This window comes from Anneissia japonica, unplaced genomic scaffold (genome assembly GCF_011630105.1).
Source record: "Anneissia japonica isolate Jap-2015-1 unplaced genomic scaffold, ASM1163010v1 scaffold288108_len519018_cov203, whole genome shotgun sequence".
In the NCBI taxonomy this organism is placed as follows: domain Eukaryota; kingdom Metazoa; phylum Echinodermata; class Crinoidea; order Comatulida; family Comatulidae; genus Anneissia; species Anneissia japonica.
The window spans coordinates 199,353-226,180 of record NW_022728501.1 but is presented as its reverse complement, the minus strand read 5'-3'; the positions used below and the strand labels follow the sequence as shown (position 1 = coordinate 226,180).

The following is a 26,828-nucleotide window of genomic DNA, read 5'->3' as shown; positions in this document are numbered from 1 at the left end:
TCTCAATATGAGGGTTATTCGAGGAGCCAAATAATAAGATTCAAATTGAAATCTGACACTGGCCAAGTCTGAACTGAGGTCTTGAGCACAACCGCTTGGGTCGACCAACCGCTTGGGTCAAATAAAAGGTGTAAATATATTTTATTTATCTAAAATAACATCTGCCATCTCTTTAGATACCGTAATGCAAACATGTAGCGATGTTTGTAGTCTATGGTAAGGAGCACAGGGCTGGAAAAAGTGCGCGACCAGCGGTCAGAGGCAATGACCATTACCTCTGAGGCATTTTAGAAAAAAAATTTTTTTTGTTTTTTTGTTTTTTGTTACAAATCAAAATTTAATGCATACCGGTAATTAAATTTGATATTTATGCTTCCTCCAAACCACAAAATGTACTACCGTTTAGTTATAATAGTCTAAAGATAACATTTGGTGCTGGAGGCATTTGATCATTTTCAAGATCGGAGGCACAAAAATATTCTTTCCAGGCCTGACCTCTCAAAAAGAAATGTTGGTTCTACCATAGACAACTCTTCATAAAAGCAAATGTCCTCATTCTCTTTCGTAAATCTTTGAATAAAAGAACCTACAGGAGTCTCAATCAGAAATTTAGTTAAGGATACATGTGCATTTATAGAGAGTTGAAAATAGATAGTTCAATTATGTATTTGAAAAACAAACTTTAACCTTTTAGCAAGGAGTTCATCCAGTGATCTCCAGTTTAGATCCACATTCCTCATAACTGTTGTTATGTATGATGTGTCTACTGCTTTAGAGTCTCGTACCATCCCATCACCAATTGAGTGGACACGTTTTAAGCGTAGTCTATTCTCACCCATCTGTTTCTTTATCTCCTGTAAATGAAGACACAATTGGTAACAGTTACATAGATTATGTAATATGGCATTATTACTTGTTGGTAATAGTAATTTAATCTTTGTTATACAAAACAAACTGTTTACTTTACTATTTTTAATTATCTAGGTATTAGGAATGTTTCATTGTTACTAGTATAATTATCAAACACTTCTTTATCATCATTATCATTTTTTTACACACCTTAAGTTCTTTTTCCAGTGATGGCAGATCCAGTTTGCCGATATCCTTTGACTGTAGTCTGTCCAAGACTGGAATCAACCAATCTTCCAAAGTCTCCACTTCCTTCTCAAAGACTTCAAGATTGTCACTAATCTCTTGCAAGATGTGTTTGTAATTGTCTGTAGCAATGGTGAGCTTACCATACCGTGCACTCAATGCATCTACTTTGCTTTGGATTGTGCGAGCTACTTTAGGCTCAGATGTTTCAATGAGCTTGGCAGCTTGGCACTTCACTGATTCTATACGTGGTAGCTGACTCATAATTGTCTCTTCAACAGCCTGCAAAAAGTATGAGAGAAATTTTATGTTCTTTGCATTGTTTGCAAAGGTGCATGATAAGGTGGAGGCCAACCAGGACCAAAGCTCTAGTGTGGGTCTTGAGAAACTAGAATTTTGAGTCAATTTTAAGGGTTTTCTGAGACCTTTTAAAATGCATTATGTCTCTCTTCCCCCTCCACTTGAACAAAAATATTGTGTTCTTTAATGGTCTGAAAAGTTGTAGCTAACCCGGGGGAGAAACTTTGTAAAAAAAGGTTCCCCTCTCTATATTCTATCATGACAGTATTACAGGTTTACCAAATGTTCCCAAGTGGTTACAAAACCGTGGATCAGCTTTATTCAATTCAATTGAATTCAATTTCAAGATATATTAAACATTTACCTTATGTTCTTGAATGGTTGCAAAGAGTGGGTCACGTTTGGTAACAATAATAGTCCCTTTTTCAATTCTATGCGAGTCTTTTTCGGCACCATCAATCCAATCCAGTAGGTCATCAAGACCATCTTGTACATTCTGTGACTCAGCCAACTTTGTGTGAAGTACGGCATCTCGTTCTTTTATCTGATTGTCAAGTACGTTGTAGCGGGACAGAAGTTGTTCTATTGTTAATGAAATATTAAGAAACAATAAAATTTCAGTAAAACAATAATTGAAAAGCATGTTTAAGCAGTGATGTTTTTAGTATATAAACACTGAAGGACTTATTGTAAGTAATGATAAAAATAACCTGAGATGTTTCTGCCTAAATCTGACACTTTAAATCACATTTTTTTAAAATAATTGCATGCAACATTTAGGTAAAGATTGAATGCACAGGTACTATTAACCCTCTTCTATAAAATAAATTATGAGCCTGATATACAAAATCCAAAAATTAGCCAGAGGTGAGGATGGTATGACAATAATCTCATTGGTACCACCTATGTAGCAGGGGTCCCAAGTTTCAAGAAGTCATCTCTGGGAGATCTACAGTGGCTGATCCAGGAATTTGATATAGAAGGGGGAGGGGGGGTGTGGTGGAAACAGGTTGAGACTTTCAAAGGTGTACGCCTAATCCCCACCATTGTTATGGCTGTGGAAAAACATTTATGATTATGGCACTTACCTCTAGATGGCCAGAAATGACACTCTCAGACATAAATTTTAGAATGTAATGTTTCTTTTTCCCTTTTTTTTTTATAATTTGGAAAATTAAAGGGCCTGACCGGTTGTTCCCTTTAAATCCTCCACTGATCCACATACAATACTAGCCTGTTAACAATATACCACTATATCTCACCTGTACTGGCATTTGCTGCTTGGACTAGCTCTGGTTGTATGGCTCCCAATTCATGTGCCGTTTCTTTTGTCTTATCAATGTCCTTCAACTGACCACTGACAGCTGTTCGCAATGTCTAGGGAAGGAAGCCAGAACTCGTACTATACATACTAGGAAATTGACCAATTCAAAACAGTTTGTAGGCTTATCATAAAAATATCTACCACTAAAACTCAGCATAAAGAAATACAATACAGAAATCAAATTATAAATCATTAAAAAAAAAGCTTCAGGTACTTTTTTTTAGTATGTATGACAAGCAAGATAAACACAAAAAAAATTTCAAGAATTGTATTCTCTACCTTTAGCTTGTCAATCTGTTTCTGCACCACAACAGGATCTGCTCCAATTGGTTCATGCATGATTGCTTTCGCTGTATTTTCCGTATCCTGAAACCAACTCTGAAGTTGGTCGCATTGATCCTCAAATGATTGTTGCCGTGATACAACCTCTTCCAATTCTCCACAATGATCCTTACTGCTGAGCTTCAACCGCTCATAGCGTGCTGTAATTTGGTTCAACTTGCTGCGGATAACATTGCTTGGAGGATTTTCGGTGAAATTACGAACAACCTGACGTGGTACAACTTCACGATATGCAGCTAAATCTTGCTTGTAGCCCTAAAATTAAGAAATGGAATATTACAGCAAAGCATTGCATAATTTAACCCTGCTTCCTAATAATCCAGTAATAATAAATGAATCATAATAGTAGTAAGATGATTCTTACCTTGGCTCCATCTAATATTTTCTGCCCTGCTTTTACAATGTACTTCAGATCTGCTGAATGAGCAATAACATCTTCATTGAATCCCTTCTGCTGACCATAGTGGGATCTGTTACTGGAGAGGTCTTTGCTGATACCTTCCATTGAGGCATCCAAAGAAGCTTCTGCAGAATCGAGCCACTTCTCAAAGTCTTTTACTTCCTCTTCCAACTTAGAAACATCCTCTTCTGCAAACTTTAATTTATTTAGGCGGTTGTGCGACTCCGTGTTTGCAGCATCAAAGCGATATCGAAGGTCTGTTTGGTACTCTGAGAGCTTCCGGCGCTCATCCTCATTAAGGTGCTGGGCGTGCTGTCTTAGAAGCTGTTGGGAGTCCTGAGTGGCTTGCACAACTGGTGTCTGGTGAGCCTGAATGTCTTCATGAATGATCTAAAATGGAAAGAAATCAGTTAATATCCAGAATATGGAAATATCAGAATGGACAGTATTTGGAATAAAGCATTAATTACTGTCTTAAAGTATATCATCATTAGTGGCATATTATAAAAAATAAAAATTAATAACAATATTGCTCATATTTTAAGAGGAAGTTATTAACTCCAAATGATATACAGATTGAGACATTTCACTATTCACTGACTTACAGATGTTTTACTAGAGAAATCCTTAAATTGATTACCAGCCAACATAAGGAATAATAGGGAGGAACAATACGGGTAAGGATGCAAAGGAGTAGTCTATGATAGGGTAAAATAAAGCAAGTGTTGCACAACCTTGTGTTCCTTGAGTTGCTGGGGCACATCTGCTGTTGTCTCTGCTAGAGGTTGTTCTGTTGCCAGGGCATTCTCTGCAGTGTTAACCCAATCAAGCATATTCTGAAGTCCTTGGCAAATACTAGTGTATCGGTCGCTAAGTGCAACCTTTACAAAACAGAAAGAATAGATTTATCAGAATAATCAATCGTCATTTAATAATTAAAACAGACATACTGCGAAAAAGATATAAAAAAATGTTAAAATAATATTTGAAGATAATAAAAAATGAGAAAACATTTTTATTAAAAAACATTCTACTACATATAAAAAAAGCAGAAAACAAAAAAGTTTACCTGTTCTTCCTCTTGCACATTAAGGTGTTCCAAAAACCGTTGTGACTCCCTCTGCCATTCATCTGAATTAGTGCAAAGTGCTTCAAACTCAGCCCTGAGGTCATTGACTTTATCCTGTAATTCTTTTTGTATTAATGGGGTAAAGGAATCATGGTTGTCCCTGAGGAACTGCTCTGTGCCATGGATTGCCTCAAGAATGGATGGCTTGCTTGCCAAGAAGTCAGAATTAACAGCCTAGGAATAAAAAGATAAAATTAAATCACTATGTAATAACAGCCATAATTTTGATTAGTTATTCTCAAAAATGTCTGAAACATTGATATAATCATACCGTAAATGACTCCATCTCCCTTGTTAGTGGGATCAACTCTCTACTAACTGGCTTCTTTTCATAAAGGTTTCCATTCATCTCTTTCACCTGGTCTGTCATCTTCTCGACAGCATCCTTTTTATCCAACCAAAGATGCATAACTCGAAGTTCATCTAACAATCCTATTATGACCCTGTCTAGCTCGTTGTACCGTTTGTTGATCACAAAAAGTTCTTTTTCAACATCAGTGTCTTCTGGATTTGTAAGGAAAAAAAAATAAATAAGTAAATTACAAGTACAAACACTGAATCTTCTGATAAGCTTTATCTAGCTATCTGGCTTGTTAGTAAAAAACGAATGAGGATCTCTATATAGATTGAAGTGCACATATAAAATAGGCTAAATATTAGTTATGAATTGAGAAGTTCACCAAAGTTAGTCATCAGGGGCAGATTTGGGGGGGAAGGGCCCCTTTTGGAAAGTTTAAAAAAAAAAAGAAAAAAAAGAAAGAAAGAGAAAAAAGTGATCACTCAAAACGCCTCAGGTTATTTTCGGGCGTCTACAAAACAAAAATTTCGTGGGGAATACCCCGGACCCACTAGGGTGGTGTTATCTCGATCAGCCCTACTTTCGGCCTCCCTTTGGACATCACTTGATCTGCCCCTGGTCATTAAGATATGAATAACAAGACAAAATACATATTTCCCCATTTTAGATGATTAATAGTTTGTGATATAATGACAATTTTATTGACTTTTATATTAGAAATACTAGGAAATTGAACACAAATTACCAATCATTTATGTGGTAATTAAAATACATTTGTTAAAACAAGCAAAGACAAAAACCAATTCATGTAATAAATAAAAGGAATGTACAAATCTATATACCTTCCAATATGGATCTCTCAGTGCGGCTGATATCACGTTCTTGTGGTGGTGTCCACTCAGTCTGCAGTGTTGCACCGATCTGTGTTGACCAGTAACGTCGACGGGATGATATGCGCGCCTGCTGTTCACGTTGAAGACTGTCTACAGTTGTGCCAAGTTTGTTTACTTCATTAATTTTAGGTTTGTAGTCTTGAATCTCTTTCTTTAGTGGCTGTTTATAAAAAGAAAATACCCCTTGAAAATAATAGAACCAACTGTCCCCGTTTTTATCCAGTAGTGATGAAGTAGACTATGTCATTAAAACAAATACACTCTAAAATAATGTTTCTTTTGGAATAAGGTGGATAAATGGATCAAATTAAGGTTTGTGTAACATGCACTTGGTGATAGCAATTTCAACAGCTTTTATCTCCGGAGCTCTAGTTTTTCATGATATTGATAATGTAGACCTATTTTTGTAGTACTGAAAGGGATTAAATAAAAAATAACAACAAATAACAGTAATTACATTATTCAAACCTTCAGCAATTTAATACAAATAATCTATTTGACCAATAGGAAAGCTAACATACATCCACATGATGTTCTAACAATTAATATACACCTGAACCATGAGAGAGTTGAGATAAATCACATGACATTCACACTGAGTTAGCACTCACCATTGATGAATATTGGTGTATCCAAGAGAAGAGAGTGATAGAAAAATTAAGAAAAGAATGAAGTTAGAAAGCGATTCATGATAAAATGTAATATTAATATTGTGAATTAGGATATGTTTTCAACGTCTGCAAATTAATTCAAAATGTAAAAATTCTATATTTTGAAAAATACCCCATAATAAAAATGAAAGGCTATTTTCCAAGTGCTTGATAAAAACAATTATAATCTCCACAATATGACATATTTTAATAATCATACAATAATGCAGACGAAGAAATGAAAAATATTAAAAGGTATTTTAAAGATATACTGTCTTTCATAAATTTAGAAAACCCTTTAAAATTCTATTAAGCATAAAACATTCAATTAACAGTGAATAACTTACTAATGAAAGTTCATCATTTTATTAATTAGCTAAATACAGAGAGTATATCTTTAAAGAAATATATGAAATATAGATTTGACAGTGGTGCACGATTAGTTATATCTACAGCTGTACATTTCTGTGCTAATGAAAAATAATTTTAGATAGATTGCTGTGAAAATGATGCCTTTCATTGCTATTAAAACTTTTAATTATTGATTGAAGGGTTGCTTTGCAATGTAACAACGATGCTTGCAGTTCATCACATTAATAACTATGTGGTTTACTGTAAACATTTATTGCAGAGATATTAATCTTGCATATTTCAAATTATATATATGATTATTAAATATTAGTTTGTAGCACCTACTGATAACTGGGGCTCTACAATTTCATAACATAATATGAAACATACATTCTTTTCAAAATGTAACATATCACTGTACATACAGTGATATGCCCTCTCAGTATGGCATGTAAATTATGATCGACTGAATTAACTTGAGTTAGTGCAAGTATTATTGGAAATATAGGAAAGATAAATGGCATGATAAAACAACCAACACTAAAGTATTTCAACTTATACAAAGTTGACTGTTGAGTGTGACTATATAGGTTTATCGTATATTAATAAAGTGGTTTGTAGAAATTTTAAATGGTATGCTACACAAAAACTGATTTACTGAAATAAGCAAGTTAAATTCAGACCAAAGACGATGTACTAAACATTTTTATTTTCTTTTACCGTGAGTTTCTGGATTTGAATTTCTACACTGTGAACATCTCTTGTACTTGGATTAATACCCTCTAGACTCTGCTCTGTATTCTTCAACCAGAAATTGACTTTTTCTACAAGACTGCTGTATCGTTTCTTCGCTAGTTTCCTGTCATCCATCTGTCCAAATCTGATATGTAACGAAAACCATAAAAAAACTTATACATATCTGATTAATACAAAATTCAATTTAATTGCATTTTTTTCCACGATTTAATTTTGACGGTCCTTATGCTCATACCAAGATGCTAATGTTACTTAAAAAGGCAAATTGACTGGTTGACAGATTGATTTATTGTTTGATATTGATTGGTTCATTAATGTTAAATGTTACTGACCTTTTGGTCAAGATATCTTGCAGGCATGTCCAATTCTGGTTGAGGTTGGACAAAACAGCTGTAACAAAAGAGGAATCACTGGCTCTTGGGTGCTCCATTAGCTCATGTCCAAGAGCATGGATATCCTGGTGCTCCTGCAGATGGTTTGAGACATCATTGGAGATGGCCTGAAAATTAATAAGGTACATATACTATTTGTAATTTTGGCTTTGGTATAGTGTTATTAGAATCTTAAAAAACCAACCAGATTACAATCAGTGGTGGTGCCAGCGGGAGTGTTATGTGGCTCCTCAGACTTCAAAAGGGGGAAAATGTTTTCAATATATTATATAATAGTATGTTCTAAAATTACTGTTTTCTTAGGCGTCAGAGAGATTATAGACACCTTAATGCTATGTTGGAAGACTCTCCATCCAACAACTTAGCACCCAATGTACTCTAGACCCACCACTGGATGCAATGCATTAATATCAATATTACCTGTAGTTCTTGTTCTAGTTCAGAAATATCTTTCTTCATTATGTCAGGGCCCTCCAGTTCATCCAATACAGGCATCAGCCACTCCTCCAACTTGTCCACATCTCTTTCAAGATCAACAAGTTTCCCAGACAGGTTCTGAAGAGTCTCTCCGTGTTGTTTTAGGTTTGTCTTTGTGGCAGCAAATCGAGTGTTGAAATTCTCAATTTTCGACTGGAAGAGCTGCCTCTCCTCTGGACTGCAATTTGTCATTAGCTTTGATATCGCTTGCATCACCGAGTCGATGACTGGTTGATGGCTGTTAATGTCTTTCTCAAGAAGCTTGAAAGTTTAGAAAAAGAGTGAATATATCAACTACTGTACATGGACACAACATGGTGACATTCAGCTAAACAATCAAAGGTTCTTACTGCCGCCCCTATTTAAGCAAAACAACAAGCATACACTTACTCGATATTCCTGCAATCTCTCTACAAGAGGCATCTTCTTAATCACAATAACTGTTCCTTGCTGTAGTCTGAAGACAGTCCTCTCTTTATCATCAAGCCACTGGAACAGTCCATCCAGCCTCTCCTGTAGTGACTGCATGTCTGATAGAGAAGACTTCAAGGCTTTCTGTCGGTTATCAATCTGTCCTTCCAACTCATTGTATTTCTTGACAATATCATCTGAAGAAAATGTTTTAAAAAGTCATGTTTAAGATTAAGGACTTAGGAATTTTAAAAATCTAGGAAAAAAAATGACTTTTAAGTAAAAAGAGGAATCGCATCTTACATGTGGTCTGATCAACATAAGCAGTAGTACTATGCTGTGCCTCAATGAGTACCTGGCCAGCCTCTTTAACAGCATTGATGTCTTTTCCATGAAGTATAACAGCATCTAGCAACACCTTCAGAATGAAAGAAAAGAAAATACATTAAATGTTCTAGGAAAAAATTGTAATTACAGGTAAACTGTATGACAAAATCATAGAAATATATCTTTAATTTTCTTTCATATAAGTTTGCATAATCAATAAATAATTCAAAACCCATTTTTTTTATATATATGCTGCAAGAGGGCTGACATAAACCAACTTTTAAGAGCAATTTCTCTTAAGTAAAGGTCATACGTCAATTTATTCAGAATATGCACAAAATAAACTATATATTTTTAATAAATAAAAATAATTCATTAGAATTACTGCAAATATACTGTACCTTCAATCGATTAATTTGTCGCTGAATCATGTTAGGATCAGAGCCAATTGGTTCCTTCAACAATCTATCCAGATCAGTACTGATATCTCCTAACCATCGGTAAGTTGATTCAACCAGTGTGTTAAAATGTCGATGCTTCTCCACAAGCTCTGACAAGTACTTCATGTAGTCATTGCTGGTCAGTTTGAGCTGGCTGTAACGATCATTGAGATCACCTACTGTTGTCATGATGACTTCTGGTTCTGGGTTCTCTTGGAAATTTTTATTGAATTCTTTTGGCAAAACTGATGTCCTAAAGTCACTTAGTTCTTCACGGTAAACCTATTACAAACATATGTCATATGAACTATTTATTAATTTTTTTAAATTTTTATTAAATAAACATTGGCTCAATGAAATGAAAATGAGAATGTAAAAAAAAGTTCTGTACAGCATTATGGATAATTTCATTTTTTTGTTAAAATCTGGGAAATTAATTTGTTTATTTACTAAAGTGATGTGTTCATACTTATATTTGTCACTTTAATTTGTTACTGTTCAGGACACTGCAATCTGAATACATAAACAATGGTTGTGACTAATATATACTGTTCTCATTTGTATCTTTAATTATTGAAAGAGAAAACCAAATTGTTACCTTTGCGTTTTCAACAAATTTATATCCTGATAAAGTTCTGTACTTTAGATGTGCAGCATAAGTGACGATCTCTTCAGCAAAGACCTTCTGGTTTTCTAGGTTCTTCTCAAGATCCTGGAAGTTGTTGGCAACATCACACTGAACTTGATCCATCTTGACTTCTGCTGAACTTAGCCAGTGGGTGAAAGCTGCAATGTCTTGCTCTCCATGTTCCAGATCACTGACTGCTTGGTTGAGCCTGTTGAGTCGGGTGTGGGATTGAACTACAACAGTATTGTATCGAGATTTAAGGTCATCTGCAATGCATTTCAAGCGGTATGCATCCTGGTCTTTCATCTGCGTTCCATATTGCCTTACCAGTTGACTGACATTGTGGATTGTCTGAAGAATTGGTTGTTGGCAAGCCTCAATATCTTCATGAATGATCTAAAATGGTATAAAAATTAAACGTTTCTTCTTCAATTTTTAGTGATATGGGGTCAAAAGTTATAAAAACCATCTAATCGCAATAAAATGGTATAATAATCTATATATTAACACTCTTGAATGTGCATTACTAAGCTTTGACATACTATAGAGATACTTTGTAGTCTGTGCCGCAGAGCACAGTTGATAGGACCAAATACTTCTCTATGATTTACGTACTGATGGAATGATATCAGATCAAAGGAAAACCATTAAATTAACTTCCAATGGTTTATTCATACCTTGTGATGATCTGCCTGCTGTTTCAATGCTGGCAGGACTTCCTCTTGTGGCTGTTCTTGACCCAGCTGGAATTCAAGCTCAGTGACCTTATCCAGTAGTTTCACAGTTGTTGTTGTGGCTTCCTCATATTTGACACGTAATGATATCTGTAAGAGTGAAAGACAAAGAATACTATCAATCTCTATGGTATAAATGACACTCAAACACAGATACCATTTACTAATTGGAAAGAAATGGTTTATTATGTGCATTAATGAATAAATATGTAAATAAAATATACAAATGAAACGATCTCAACTTCTCAACATTATCCTTCAAGATTTTGCAATGCACCTGACATAATTTACAAAGACGGAAATAATAAAATTGATAGCATACCACTTCTGTGTGGATTCTCTCTAATCTCAAGATCTCTGTTTCTGTGTCTTTGTAGATCTCATCTGCATTCCTGGAGATGTCATCAAAGGACATCCGCAGCTCACTGATCTTCTCTTCCAACTCCTCTGTCTCTTCCTCTGTCAGTTTGTTGCGGTTGTCATGAAGGAACTGGTCACCAGCTACAATGGTCTCCAGAACTACCGACTTATTGGAGTTAATGTCAGTGTGAACATCCTAACGAAGCCAAGAAACCCACATCAATCATTCAATTATTCATTTTTATTCACTTGCACACATACAAAACACCAATAGAATATCAAGTGGTCAGGGTAATGATAACAATAATGACAATGACAATGATGATGATGATTATTCATTAAAAAGATAGATCTAGGGACAGTTATGACATAAAAATACTTTATAATATTATTTTCACAGCATATTCTTTCAATATTTGATGTTTTTTTACCTTGAACAGATCAAATTCTGATTTTAATGTCTCTAAGTCTTTGCTAGTAGGCTTTTTCTTTCGAAGGTTACGCTCTACGGCAGTGCACCAGTCCAGCCTGTGGTTCAGCAACGTAAATTTCTCTAAGAATTGACGTGTCAGGTCGATGTCTGTCTCTCGTTCACTTATCTTAAACTTGAGGGTGTTATAACGACGTCTTGTGTCACGCAGCTGATGCTGCACTGGTGAATCTTCTGTTTGTAAAAATAATTATATTTATTGTTAACATTATAATCATAAAATGAAAAGTTCTGCCCTGCAACAGCCAAAATATGAATAACAATAACAAAAACAACAATAATATTATTATTATTAAATTCATATATCATTGTATTTTTCACAAATTTAAAATGCAAGTTAAAATTACAATTGAAAGAGGGAAAAGTACATGGTTTTCATGATTTCCTGATTACCTGGAAAAATAGTCTTATTATTTAGTGAAACTTACTTTTGAAAAATAAATGGTCGATTACACAATACATATTGATTACATAGACTGGGCGAGGATGGATTATTTTCTCTTTCTTAAAAGAAAGTATTCACAAAATAGACAATAAATTATACAAGTGCTTTTGGTTGTACATACCAATGCCATCTCTTAGATTAAGGATTGATTCACTGTATACAGATGCTCTTCTGTCACTTGGCATGTAACCTCCTGCTGTGTAAGTTGACCGATGGTGGGGTTTGGTAGGTACAGGTGTTTTGAACTCTGTCCGCAGGTGGTCAAGAGAATGGCCTGCTGTCTCCAGATCAGCAATGTCTGGTTCGTAGTCATCTACTTGCGCTTTGAATGGCTAGAAACAGAGATGATATAGTTACTAGTTTTTGTTGACATTTTTTAGGCTTCGCTTACTTGCGAATATTTGTCTTCTTTTTCATTTTGCTTTATTTACATGTAATTTACACTTCTTAAGAACTTGTGACAGTGGCAAACAACATTGTTCTAGTATTAGTTGTACACTTATTATTAGTACTTATACCTATTTATTCATCATGTTGGTATTTTTCAAATGAATATTGATTCTATGGGTAGAAAAACATAATATTGTCTCTTAACCTCAAGTTCTTTCTCTTGTCTGTCTAATGTTCTCAAATCCAAAGACACTGGTTGCAATTGACTCAACTTGCGTTCCATAGTTGTCAGCCAGATGGCTGTGTCTTGGTTACCTGTATGGTAGCGTTCTTCAGCTTGGTTAAGAAGAGATAATTGCTTCTTCCTGCATCATGATTTTAAAAATAGCGAGTGATTCATTGAGATAATTATGATGATTAATTGACAATCACCATTATTTTCAGGAAAAATATCTAGATTAAGATTCAGCAGATTTAATGAAACTTATTTTTTTTAAATTTATTTATTGATTTTTGTTTTTATTTATTTTTTATTTTATTAATTTTTTTATAAATAAAAATAAAATTAAATAAAACAATCACCATTATTTTCAGGAAAAATATCTAGATTTAAGATTCAGCAGATTTAATGAAACTTATTTTTTTAAAATTTATTTATTGATTTTTGTTTTTATTTATTTTTTATTTTATTAATTTAGCAGATTTCATGAAACTTTACTATTGGTATAATTTAAGAGTGCTTTAAAATTATAATAGAGATTATCAGCTATCATTATGTATTCAACTTTAGTTTTTTGGTCTCAATATCAGATGAAGGAGTACAGCAATGCTGGTTTCCTCCAGCCTCTGCCCAGCCACTGTAGAAACATATCCATCAAATCTTTTAGACTATAAAAAGGATAAGTGGATAACTCAAGCCCTTTACTGTTGTTTGGTTTTAATAGTCTATTAATAATTTAAAGCTATACCAAAATCTATAGTATCATCATAGTGAAATATTACACCCACCTGAGGTTGAGCATGCTTTCATAAGACCTCCAGTTTTCTTCCACATTATTCAGAACACTTGTAACATATGAGGCATCATTAGATTTAGGATTCTTGATGAGTTCATTACCAAGATGTTGAATAGCCTTCAAATCTGCCTCACCAGCACTCTCCTGTGATGTTAGGTCCTTTAGGAAGCAATTTAAACACAAAGTATAACAAAGAGAAGCCTAGCACATTATAGCAAACTGTCTTTCAAAAGAGACATTTTAGCCATTGGTCTTCTATTCAAAGTAACTGTGCATGTTAATGAATGTACACACGTTTTTCAGAATAAGCAAGGGAATGTCTCTTAGTGTACTGCCCAATTGACACCATCAGTGGTGCAACTACCAGAGGTTCATGAACCTGGGACCCCGAGCTTCAGGGGCCCCCGACCTATAAAGGCCTCGCTCATTTATAAAAATCTAATAAAGCAATGTTTTATTGTAACATTTAACTATATTGCTTCCTCCCAGTCATGTAATTTTGAAACCACAATAACTTGTTTCCTTTACACCCATATTTTTTATAGTAGTGATGTATATAAAAAATAATATAAAATATATATAATAATAGTATATATAATAATACAAAAAATAAATAAAGAATGAGTGCCGTTTTCAGGCATCTATAGATTAAAAGTCTCAAATTCTTAAAAAGTACTCATCTACCCCCTAATATTATGGTGGGGCTCAGATGGATATCATAGATTTTTTACTATTCAAGTGCTATTTTGGGCATCTATAAGCTTAAAATCCTTGTAATTTTCTCACCTCAGCCCCAGCCACGGTGGGGCCCAGGTGAATATGGTAGTTTTTGGAATTGTAAGTATTTTTCGGGCACCTATTTAATTAATTCGGGTTTTTTTTACTCAATTGTCAAAAGAAAGTAAAAAGAATGAAATGGTAATTAAGTTCCATTTCGGGGCATTCAGAGGTAAAAAATACTGATAATGTTCTCACGTCACCGCCAAATATAGTGGCTGATGTGCTGTGCACTCTCACTTAATCAGCACCCCCTTCCTTAAATTCTGAATATGCCACTGGACATCATTAGGGGAGCTGCACCAAGAGCCCAGAACCAAATATTCTAGTCACTTATATAAAATCAATGACTTACTTTACTGTAAACAACAATACATTTTCATGATTGATATTCATTGCACATATCAATTTATAATGTAAATTCCCACCTTCAACCTGTTGGCAATTTCATTGGACTCTTGCACCATGAATGTTTGACTCTCAAGAGTCTCCAGATTAGGCATGATTTTGTCTTCCAATTGGTCAACCATTCTCTCCAAATCATCAAGTTCTGTCTTAAGATGTTCAAGCTCATCACCATGATTTCTGGATAAGTCCTCAAGACTTGTGTAACGATTGTTCACTTTATTCAGCTTCTCTTGAATGATACTGGACTCCTGGTTTGGTGAGCTTTGCATGATTTTCTGTGCTTCTGCATTAACAGATTCAATAGCAGCTTTGTGGCCAGTAATATCATCCTTTAGGATCTGTTAAGAAAAAAGGAAGTGAATTTTCACACAAATAATCCTGAAAATGCATACACATACAATATTTATAGCATCTCATCAGATGTACTGAAAACAAAGAAAGATGTTCTTCCGTAAAGTCTTACATTATTTAAATCAATTTGATCCATCACAGCTTCTGTCTTCAGGACGACAACAGTTCCCTTTTCCAGCTTATGCTGGTGCTCTTCAGCCTCATCCAGCCACTTCAAAAGCATGTCCAGGTTGGCCATCAATCCCTGAGACTCTGAAAGCGCAGTCTGCAGACTCTCGTAACGAGTGCCACTGGATACCTCAAGAGCTCTGTACCGCTTTACAATCTCATCTATCATGGAAAGAAAAGAAACAGTTAAATAAATATTATAGACTGCAAACTTTTTGTGGACTGCTATACAAAAAACAGATTTCTTTAAACCAAAAGGGGTTCTTCTGGTTACGTATCGGGAAAAATCTCATTTAGTGCGATTTAACCAAGAATTAAAACATTTTAACCAATATGCAAAAGCTCCAGTCGAATTCTATAATAGTAGTATACAACAAGATTTGACACTACATGATGCAATTCTCCTTCTCAATGCAAGTATTTAAAACTTAGAACCAAACTAATGTTATCATTTTTTTTTAAATATTATAAAATTTAAGCTCACCAGTTGTGCTCTCTACTTGTGGTCGGGCCTCTTCTTGAGCCTCAATGAGGTTCTGCCCAGCAGATTTAGTTAGCTCTATATCAGTTCTATGGGTTGCAACATCCCTCCTGAAATTATTAACACTCTCCAACTGTTGCTGGATTGCCTCTGTCTGTGCGGAAATAGATTCTTTTTGCAACTCCTCTAACTGACTCTCAGCTTCTGTCAGCCATTTTTCAGACTCTTCTACTCTGTCAACATAGCGCTGGTGATGCTGAATCAAACTGGCGAGATGTCTGCCATGATTGAGGGTTTCAACCTTTAATGACTCATGTCGGTCATTCAAGGAACTTATTGTTTGCCGTAGGTGGTTGCTCTCAGGTGTCTCAACAAAAGCTCTCTGGGTTTGCTTTGGCAAAACCTCAGATCTGAATTCACCCAAGTACTCCTTGTAAGCCTGTAAGATAAAGATAATGTAAATTTCTTTCTCAAAGATAACTTTTTTATTTATTTATTTATTTATTCAAATTTCTGCCAAGCACAAAACAAACAAATAAATTTACAAAACAAACAAATTTCCTACTATGATATGCATTTTTATACATAAAAAAAAATTGAGGGCAGAAAAAACATTGATGATGGAGGTTTAGGACATAACTACTTACATTGGCATTGCTCAAGAATCTTTGGGTTGCCTTGTTCATGTATTTTAGATGAGCTGAATGAGTGACAACATCATCAGCAAATGGAACATGTTGCTCAGATTGTGTTGTCAGAGTGTCTAGCTCATTGCTTATGCCCTTCTTGGCAGCATCAGATTGCCCTTCTGCATCTCCAACCCACTCAGAAAATTCTTTAATATCCTCTTCAAGTTTCTGAAGATCATCCAATCCAAACGTCAATCGAGTCTGTCGTTCATTGGCCTGCTTAGCAATGACATCATAGCGAGAGCGAATCTGGTCGATGCTGGATCGAAGTTGTTGTTTCTGTGTCTCTTCCAATTCATCTTCTGATTTTAGAAGATGTTGAGCTTCTTGGATTACATGCTGTACTGGTTCATTATGCTCTTCAATGTCTTTCACAAGTGCCTGATCAACAATAAAAACAAGTGAATTTTAAAAAAATAGAGATTAATTATTACAATTGTTTTATTTTTTCAGGGGATATCTGCACATTTGAAGTATTCAGTATAAGATAGTTTTTCTAGGAAAGTATTCACAGAATATACAACATGATCTTTAAAAAAATACAAAAAAATCTATATTATTAAAACTATTTATTCTATTGGGATTATTAAAACCATTATTTTTTATTATCATCATTATTATTATTATTATTCATCCATTTATCACATGAACATTCACACCTTATGTTCATCGCATTGCTGGATAAATATTTCACTTTGTTCTGGCATTGGCTGTTGTGATCCAAGACCTTCCTCTGTCAATTGAATCCATTCCAGCATATCGTCCAATGCCTTGGCATCACTGTTGAACTCTTCATCAAGCTTTGACTGCAACAAATGCAAAGAGAAGGCTACTATTAAATTACTGTTCAATTACAAATATTATATAATCACTGATCTTCGAAAAGATACATACTGTTTTCCAGACCATACCAAGTTCTATCTAAATAAACTAAAGGTTTAGTACAACCATAAGTAGTGTTTGTATTTACTATATACAGGAATTATTTGCTTTATTCTTTGCTAGAGAATTCATTTTTTTAACATAACAAGGCCAGAATAAATATTTCGTAACATTGTAAACCATTTTTGTCAATATATAATATTTCTCTTTCATACTCATTGAAGAAACAATTTTGCCACCTTTCATTACTTTCTATTTATCTTTTGTGAATAATCTGATGATGCAATTGTGCCACGACAATAATGTATTTAAAAAAAAATTAATCAACAACATTGTTAACACTAATTTAACAAACTAAAATACTGACATACAAAAGGTATTACTGTATTCTTTATTGAATACCACAACAAAAACAAAAATGTTGTTTTAAATAATAACATTTTACCTTTCGCTCATTCTGTGCATTCAGGGAGAAAAGTGCATTCTGCGTGGTATAGCACACACGCTCTGTCTCTACAAGGATCTGGTCTGAATCATTCCTAAGGTCAGTGATGAGGCTCTGTAGGTTCTGTGTTTGTTCTGGCTGAAGTCTGGTCTTGTTAACTTTAACAAATGCTTCTCCATCAGTGATAACATCTTGAACTATAGCCTTCCGTTGTTGGACATCGGATTGTACAGCCTAAAATTTAAAATGATGTCAAATCATTAAAACAAAAAACACTATTGTTTAACACAAAGGACCCATGCAATACAAATGAATTGATAAGAAATTTAAATTTATATCTTTTTTTATACTGGGAACTCGTACGGTAGCTACTGATCTACTCCAGGGCATGCAAAAACGGAAACTGATGTTGATAATGTAGTAGACAAAATATTTAAGTATTTTAAAGGCAGGTTCGGTAAAACTGCAGGTTCCTCAAAAAGGAAGTAGACATATGTACAGTAAGCAGGGGTTTAGCCTGAAAAACAAAATATGCTGTCCAAAATGGACAATCATAACAAAAACCAACCTTAAACTCTTCCAACTCCCTTGCAAGGACCTCTGTATCTGTGCTAGAAGGCATTTTCTGTTTCATCTGGCTGTCAGCTGTTGCCAGGACATCCTTAGTCTCCACCAGCTGTCCCAGAACACTGAGGTAGTCATTCATGAGATTCAGTTGGCCAGAGCGTGATGTTAGATTATCTAGCACATCATTGTAACGATCATTTATGTCTTCAACCTCACAGTTTATCATAGACTTGTCCATTGGAGAATCTTAAATACACAATAATCAATTCTAGTTTATTATAATTATGCTTTTTATTCTTTTGTGGTTATTCAATAAGTAATATACTTTGATAAAATGATATATGCTTCTTGCTTGTAAAAGTTTCATCTATAAAAGGAATCATACGCTTATCCATATATCCACATGAAATATCCGTCTGTTCAAATTAATCAGTAAACTATCAACTTCACACAATAATCAAAGAATTGAAAGTTATATAATTGTCAGTATGTTTACATACCATCAGCGAAAAATGAGGTTGAATCAAGGTCTTCGATTTCCCACTGGCTACTTTTCTTCAACAGCTTTTCAGTATCTTGCCTGGTAGAGCGTGCATGAGGCATGGCAGTAAGTGGCACCTCAGTCTCCTTGATCAAATTGTCAAGGACTGAGCCTAGCTTTGTAACCTCAGCTACCTGTGGTTGGTGTTCTTTAACCTCATTGAGTAATGGCTGAAAAAAGCAAGAAAATACTTATGTAGCTTCTAAGCTGTATACATATTTTTTTTAAGTAGATGGAAAATAAATAATGATCTTCTTGCAACAGTCAAAAAAGAAACAAACTCATGTCTCGTGTCTTAACACCTTAGGCTTATCCTATAGCACAAAGGAGCTCCTTCAACGAACGCTAAATAGGGAACGAGGACGATTGTTAGGGAGACTGTTCATACCAATGCCCTGGGTCGGACTGTTCTATTTTTTTGAAGGGGTGTTCCGTTTTGTGAACAATGGCAAATTAGTTGGTTTATCCACAAAATAGACTGGGAAATATCATTGATAAATAAAATAGTTTTATAATGTTTTAAAAATACACAAATCAATCATGATGTTGGTAGTCTATGAGTGTCATACTTACCAGGATAACCTTTACTCCCTTCTTACCCTCTCCATGATCAGTCAGATCTCTAGAGAATGAGGACTAATGTTTGGCAGACGGTTTGCATGTGGCGCCACAACTTAAGGTGATTGGTTTCTCCATCTAAGTATGTGAATTTTGATTGGGGTCCTATTTTATTTAATAGGGTGTTCCGTGTCAGGGATAAGGCCAATTAGTCAGTTTATCCAGGTAAGTGTTCACAAAATAGACTTAGATATTTACTATTACCATCAATATTAATTATTATCATAATTGTTGTCTAAATTTCCATTGAAATTTTGCACCGCTCACAACTATAACCTTCATCCATACTATTCCCATCATCAACGTCATATTGATACAAACCTCAGTTTGGGTGACTTGCATCTTCAAAGCGCTACAATCCTCAGTAACAGGTTGTAGTTGAGACACTTGCCGCTCTACATTCTCTAACCAGAAGTTTACATCATCACGAGCTGCATCATACTGCCTAGTTGCCGCTTCACGATCATCAAGTTGTTTACTCCTGAATGAAAACAAATAGGAAAGATTTAGTTAATGTTTATTAATATTGTTTTTAGGTATTTGTAAAAAAAAAAAATTAATAATTTGCATCATCTTAAAATTAAAATGCTTGCATGTTATGTGTAATCAATGAGTTTATAAGAATAAAAAATGAGTTTATAAGAAAATATATAAGAATTCACATAATTTTAGTAATGACTATCATTAGCTATTTTTGTTTTCAAACTTGTATTTTTCTGTTTGTGAATAAGGCTAATTTTAATACTATATTTTCTACACATTTTACAAAAATTACCAATAAACGATCACTGAACAATCTATCAAACTGATACATAATGGCAATAATCTTCTAAAAAAATATCTTATGACATGATATGACATTAGCTAAAGTACAGGAAAAAGTTGTGATAATATCAATTGCAAACCTTTTATCAATGGCTGTATTAAGATGCTTCCAGTTATCATCTACATTCTGGAGAACACTGTTAACATATGATGTGTCGCATGACTTTGGATGCTGCATCATCTCTTCACCAAGCAGATGGATTTGAGAAATCTTGGGCTTGTTGGCATCTCGTTGCCTTGTTGCATCCTGACAAAGAAAGGATTGTATCAGTTGTAACTTGTGAAGATTTTACTGTTGATGCTTTTTAATAACAGTATACAAAATCAATATTTTCTACATGGACAGAAATTTATCAATTACTACATGTTAGTGCAGGGTCTACCTAAAAATCTTATATACAGTAACTCACCATCAGCTGATCCCTGATGTCTGGAAGGTTTGATGCCATGAAGTCTTTGGATTCCAAAGTGGTAAGTGTTGGAAGTTCCCAATCTTCAACCTCTTCCACCACACGTTCAAACTCTTTCAGCTTTTCCGTCAAGCTAAAGAGATCCATACCATGTTTCTGTGTTGTATTCTCCACTTCAATAAAGCGAGCTTTGACATTTTCAAGTTTTGATCGTATCAAACCAGCTGAGACAGGGTCACTGCTCTCAGTCAGTTGAACTGCTGACTTTGTGATGGCTTCAAGAATTGGACGCTGGCTTTCAATATCGGACTGCAGAACCTACAAAATGATTATTCAATCATGAATTGCCAATGAATTTTTTAATTGTAGTAGCATTTTATTGTATACATCAGTGCAATCAGACTTTTAACAGGTAAAGTAATCAAAGTGACTCTACACACAGTTGTATAGCCAAACACTGAATATGGTGATCAGGATTCTGATATTCCAATTCAGTATACTATAGTAAGACACAAGTAGAATAAAATGTTTTTGTTTTATTCAATCTAAATTTAATGACCTAACACAATTTAAGCATTTTCTTGATATATGTATTTAATTTTAGTTTTTGCATTAATATATAATCAGACAAACCTTGCACTGTTGTTGATTTTCAGTTAATGGATCTTTTCTAAGCTTGATGACAGTTCCTTTGTCCATGTGCTGCACACGACGGTCAGCATCATCCAGCCACTTGACCAAATTCTCCAGACCATCTTGAACCGTACCAACATCAACTGATGCCTTCTGGAGGTTCTTTAAGCGGTCATTGAGGGAGATCTTCAGCTTTTGATAGCGATCTTCAGCGTCATCTGTTTCATGGAATGCAATTAATCAAGATTATTATATTCTTAAAATTAATACAATTAGGAGATATCAAATTATCTTCAAGGATTATAGTCAGGTTTCTAATGATATGCTTACCAAGTTCCCTGTTAGTATCTGCTCTCAAATCAGGATGTGCTGCCATAAGTTCTTGGCCAGCATCCTTTAATCGATCCATTTCCACAGCATACAACACGACTGCATCCAGAAAGCTCTGCAAGCAAATTATTTCAATGTAAATAAGCTGATAGACAAACAAGCAGAAATCTTTGTAAATGTTAATTCTTTCACAAAGATATTTGATTTCTGAATAATAAGAATAGAATGATATGCAAATCTTATGCTATGGCATTTCTGCAAAATTTTGATTGGGAACCCAATCAAAATTCACATGCTTTGATGGAGAAACCAATCACCTTAAGTTGATCAATCTGCTGATTCACTTGGCTTGGCTCTGCTCCAACTGGCTCATTCAAGATCTTTTGAAGGGTTCCTTCAGACTCCGTCAACCAGTTGTCAACTGACTTTTTCTTGTTGTTGTAATTCTGGAGCTTATCAAGCACATCGCTAAGCTTCATATTAAACTGAATGCTACTAGATTTCAATGATTGGTAGCGGGTATTCAGGTTCTGCATGGTGCTGGTGACAATAGTGCTTTGAGGAGCTTCTTTGAAAGTATGGTTGAAGTCAATGGGCATTGCCGCAGTACGGAACTCTGCCAAGTCTTTTCGGTATTCCTGGAAAAATGATAGTGATAATTAATATGTAGTAACTTTATGTAAGCCTATCCAAGCTTTTTCAGTCAGCATCCATGTACAGTACTGTATAACTTCAAGTTCATTAAACTTGAAAGTAGGATAATTAAGTTTGGTTGCACTATCTGTTTTTATATTTTAGTATTTTTAGACTGTGTACTACCTTTGCATTTGTAATAAGTTTCTGTCCAGTGATATTAATGAACTTTAGTTCGCCTTTCTGATCCTTGACATCTTCAACAAGTGCCCTTTGTTGATCTATTTGCTTTTTGACTGCCTCAACCTCCTTCTCTATTAGTTTCTGAGCTTTACTTTGTTTCTCTTCTGCAGAGCTGAGCCATGTCTCAAAGTCATTGGTCTCTTCGTCAAACTTCTTCAGGTCATCATCAGCAAACATTAGCTTGTTCTGTCTGTTTTGTGACTCAGTGCTAACACGGTGGTACCTGCTACGTAGGTTCATCTGAATCTCTTGCAGATTTGCGCAGTCGGGGCCTGGAATTTGTTGGGAGTTTTGCTCAATAAGTTGTCCGGTTGTCTGCACAGCATGAATCAAAGGTTCATGATGGGCTTGAATGTCATTATATATAGCCTAAAAGAGGAGAAAAAAGAGTATTCAATCATGTGGTAATTCAATGGAAGATAATGTACGAAAAATATGTCATATAAGTAAATGAATAAAATATTTGAACTAACTGTATGTTCCTGGATCTGGTCATCCAACTCTCTTATTTTTTCACTTTGTGGCTGCTCACTAGCAAGTGCACTTTCCATCTTAGTAACCCAATCAAGGAGATCAACCATTGACTGATTAGCTTGTTTGCATCGAGCATCAAGAGAGGTCTGATAAGAAATAAAAATATCTAACTTTTAGTAATGGATGACTACCTGTGGTAATGATAGAAAAATAGATATCAACCTTTCTTTATTCTGTAAACTCATTTACTGTGATAAATTTTTCTTCCTTAAGCTCAATAAAATAACTTAAATGTAGTAAATTCATTAAAAAAAATCGTACAGAGATGTGAACAGTACTGTAGTTTCAACATACTGGAAGATCATCTTCATTCTCATTCATATTTTCTTCATAATGTACTACTTATTAAATAGCCAAAAAAAAAGCATTACCATAGCCTGCTGTTCTGCTTCAAGGTTCCTAAGTCTTTGTTCTTCTGCAGCAAGGGTCATCCTAGCTTTGGCAACAAGCTCTGCATATGCCTTTCTAAGGTCTGTGATCAATTTCTGAAGATTTGATCGGAGATCAGGTGTCAAACGTCCTCCATACACTTTTTCAAAGTTCTCCAAAGAGTGGATGACTTTAGAGACAGGATCATTGTGAGCAAAGATGTCATCACAGAGATTCTAAAAAAAAGGCAAAAAACGATGTTATATAAAATCCTAATTCCTTTAAAAAATACTGTTAAAACACAATAATTATGAGAACAATAAAAAAATTAAATGCAGTTTTAGAAATAATAGTCAATATTTGAAATTGTGGTTTTGTGTGTGCTTACCTTGAATGTTGCTATTTCTCTAACCAATGTGTCAACATCTTTGCTAACTGGTCTCTCCTCCTCCAGCTTTGCATCTGTGACAGTGGTCCAACTGAGGAGATCACTGCCTGCAGTTGATGTTTCAACATACTGCGAGATCATCTCCAAGTCCTCAATGTGGAAACTGAAGTTCTTACTCAGAGCAATGTAACGTTCATTCAACTCTTGGGCCTCGATCAGTACATCAGAATCACCTATTTAAGAAACATAAAATATTTAAAAACTGAAATTTATCTAAACTAATAATTAAAAAGTGGTCAATTAGCACTATTATTACTATTGATTTATACTAATAAGATATTTTAGAACAAATACCATATCTGAAATAATTGGTTCCTAGTTTCTTACCTTCTTCAATAAAACTGTAATCCAGAATGGATTGCTTTGGCTTCTTAATAACTGGTTCATCCGCTGAACGTGCTGTTTCAACCAGTAGGGACCTCTGCCTTGGTCTTGACGTCAAAGGTTTTTCAAGAGCATTTAGCAAGCGGCTGTAGTTCTGTGCAACACTGGTGACATCATCAACTTTTGGTTTGTAGTCAATGATCTCCTTATTCAGTGGCTATTTAGAGAAACCACAATAGAAAAATCAGTACAATCACAGCAAAAAATAAATGAACAGAAGAACAAAAACATTAGCATAGATATACATCATGCTGGCATGGACAAATCTATTTGTTTTTGAAGGGGTGTTCTAGTTAAGAAAACAATAACATTTCAATGCACATATTGCCCCTGGTCATACACCATGTGTAATGCAGTCTCTTTTACTCTGTGGAGAACATTCCTGATCATGCAGTGTTTGATGTTGAAATACTTGTTGTTTTGTATTGTGAAGAATAAAATAGACTTTAGTTAAGGGGACACATGTTCCAATATAACATATATTACCTAGCATGGCCACTTACTTTGACAACTGAAAGCTCATGTTGGAGAGCTCTGGAATCATGAGTAATGACTGGTAGCTGGGTAAAGCGACGTTCCATAGTGCCTAACCATTTCGTCACATCATCCACCTTAACTTCATGTTTCTCCTTTATGTCTTTAAGTTCTGTGTATTGGGCATTTCTAAGGCACAAAATAGTGAAAACTTCTATTTGTGTATATTCTCCAAAAAATTTCAAACTATATGATTATCTATTAATACATCATTTTTATAATGATACGTTGACTTAATTGAACATATTTTGCTAATCAAATTTCTACAGATAAGTAGAACAGGTGATTGATATGAGGACCACATTAAACAAAAAAAAAACCGAAATACTATAACATCTTAATACAAACTTAAATACATTTTTTCATTCCTACCTTGTGTCTAGCATCTCATCCAAGGTTCTCCAGTTTCCTTCCATGTTGTTTGTGACAGCATTTACATAAGAAAAGTCTTTTGCGGTTCCTTGCTGGATGATCTCCTCACCAATCTTACGAATTTTGTCCACTTGGACTTGGTTCTTTGCTTGTTTCTTTGTAATGTCCTAAAGAATACATATAATAAAAATATATTTATTTATATATTATACATTATAAGCATAAAAACAATTTATACTTGTATACAAACAAAACATTACAATGAAACTAAGATGTACAACAACTCATTCAACTTAAAACCAAGTGCAAGAAGATTTATGATTATAAATTGACAACAAATGAAATCATAAAACAACTATTACTCATTTTAAATAATTACAAATACTTATCAATCAATATAAAATAATAAATAAAAAAAATAGAAATAAAGTAAGATTTTCAAAAAATACATCATTTAAAATAGATACATTTTCTTACCTGAAGCTTTTGGTTTATTTGTGGCAATTCTTGACTCATGAACTCTTTAGATTCCAAGATGTCAATGGTTGGCAGTACCCAATCTTCTAGTTCATCCACTTCCTTCTCAAAGCCTTCAAGACCATCAAGAAGGGTCTGCCAGGAATCTCCAATGACATGTGAAGTGTTCTTTAAGTCTGTGTATTTTGTGTTGATAGTGTCAAGTTTTTTACACAATGTAGCAGCAACCTCTGGCTCACAGTTCTGCAAGAATTCTGTTGTAGACTTGTTAATGGTATCAATGCTTGGTGCATAGCTTTCCAGGCTTCTTTGAAGAACCTTAAAGTGAGAAAATTATTGACAATTATTAAAATTAATCAAATATTTTCTAGATATCATGAGTATTACAAACTTGCATGCTCTCTAGAAATGATTCTTGAACCTCAGCTAACAAAAAATGCTCACTGACTACTAACCAGTTGTTCATTTACACTTTCCAACAGTGGCTCCTTCCTTGCCACAATAACAGTACCAGTTTCCAAGCGCTGAACTTTCTTCTCTGTCATGTCTAGCCAGTTGAGGATTCCATCAAGACCTTCATTCATGCCAGTTATGCCAATCAACTTCCTATTTAGGATGTCAGAGCGCTCTGCAATCTGACCCAGAAGTTTGTTGTACTTCTCCTGAACTGTGTCTGCATAACAAAATAATAACATCCAGAATGCATCATGATGTTCTTTTCCAAGTATATAGTGTATCTGGGCTGAAACACAATTAGGTTTAACAGACAGATCATGGTAATTATAATTCATATACCATATATTAATGATTTGTGTTACATTTTTTGAAGTAAATAATTGATAATAAAAAAACACCATCAATTAAGTCTCACCAATAGTTCTTTCAACATCAATGCGAAGTTCAGGGTGAGCATCTGACAGATCTTTCCCAGCATCCCTCACATGCTGGACGTCCTTGGCATGACTGACAACATTTTCGTGAAATGACTAAAGAAAGAGTGAAAATGAGATTTCACACATCAGATTTAGTTTTAACAGTAGAATTGATTAACTGATTAGTTT

General features: G+C 34.5%; 1 protein-coding gene across 1 annotated transcript in view; it reads right to left on the bottom strand.

Annotated features, from left to right (window-relative positions):
• Positions 1-26,828, bottom strand: part of LOC117114201 (microtubule-actin cross-linking factor 1-like) — a 50,615-nt gene that overhangs the window by 12,377 nt on the left and 11,410 nt on the right. The window contains exons 19-65 of the mRNA XM_033257794.1: positions 26,639-26,753; positions 26,223-26,440; positions 25,768-26,085; positions 25,291-25,457; positions 24,888-25,047; positions 24,328-24,541; positions 23,941-24,173; positions 23,555-23,788; positions 23,123-23,269; positions 22,593-23,018; positions 22,091-22,411; positions 21,774-21,888; positions 21,444-21,661; positions 20,811-21,128; positions 20,481-20,647; positions 19,897-20,056; positions 18,917-19,127; positions 18,418-18,662; positions 17,850-18,083; positions 17,182-17,328; positions 16,481-16,903; positions 15,837-16,272; positions 15,297-15,514; positions 14,854-15,171; positions 13,641-13,807; positions 12,838-12,997; positions 12,364-12,574; positions 11,739-11,971; positions 11,270-11,503; positions 10,891-11,037; positions 10,184-10,609; positions 9,547-9,867; positions 9,122-9,236; positions 8,798-9,015; positions 8,351-8,668; positions 7,871-8,037; positions 7,503-7,662; positions 5,731-5,941; positions 4,862-5,094; positions 4,531-4,764; positions 4,196-4,342; positions 3,426-3,851; positions 2,999-3,316; positions 2,658-2,772; positions 1,760-1,977; positions 1,060-1,377; positions 688-854 (exon numbers count right to left, since the gene is read on the bottom strand). Of these exons, the coding sequence (XP_033113685.1) occupies positions 688-854; positions 1,060-1,377; positions 1,760-1,977; positions 2,658-2,772; positions 2,999-3,316; positions 3,426-3,851; positions 4,196-4,342; positions 4,531-4,764; positions 4,862-5,094; positions 5,731-5,941; positions 7,503-7,662; positions 7,871-8,037; positions 8,351-8,668; positions 8,798-9,015; positions 9,122-9,236; positions 9,547-9,867; positions 10,184-10,609; positions 10,891-11,037; positions 11,270-11,503; positions 11,739-11,971; positions 12,364-12,574; positions 12,838-12,997; positions 13,641-13,807; positions 14,854-15,171; positions 15,297-15,514; positions 15,837-16,272; positions 16,481-16,903; positions 17,182-17,328; positions 17,850-18,083; positions 18,418-18,662; positions 18,917-19,127; positions 19,897-20,056; positions 20,481-20,647; positions 20,811-21,128; positions 21,444-21,661; positions 21,774-21,888; positions 22,091-22,411; positions 22,593-23,018; positions 23,123-23,269; positions 23,555-23,788; positions 23,941-24,173; positions 24,328-24,541; positions 24,888-25,047; positions 25,291-25,457; positions 25,768-26,085; positions 26,223-26,440; positions 26,639-26,753 (11,027 nt within the window). The remainder of the gene's footprint in view (positions 1-687; positions 855-1,059; positions 1,378-1,759; positions 1,978-2,657; positions 2,773-2,998; positions 3,317-3,425; positions 3,852-4,195; positions 4,343-4,530; positions 4,765-4,861; positions 5,095-5,730; positions 5,942-7,502; positions 7,663-7,870; positions 8,038-8,350; positions 8,669-8,797; positions 9,016-9,121; positions 9,237-9,546; positions 9,868-10,183; positions 10,610-10,890; positions 11,038-11,269; positions 11,504-11,738; positions 11,972-12,363; positions 12,575-12,837; positions 12,998-13,640; positions 13,808-14,853; positions 15,172-15,296; positions 15,515-15,836; positions 16,273-16,480; positions 16,904-17,181; positions 17,329-17,849; positions 18,084-18,417; positions 18,663-18,916; positions 19,128-19,896; positions 20,057-20,480; positions 20,648-20,810; positions 21,129-21,443; positions 21,662-21,773; positions 21,889-22,090; positions 22,412-22,592; positions 23,019-23,122; positions 23,270-23,554; positions 23,789-23,940; positions 24,174-24,327; positions 24,542-24,887; positions 25,048-25,290; positions 25,458-25,767; positions 26,086-26,222; positions 26,441-26,638; positions 26,754-26,828) is intronic.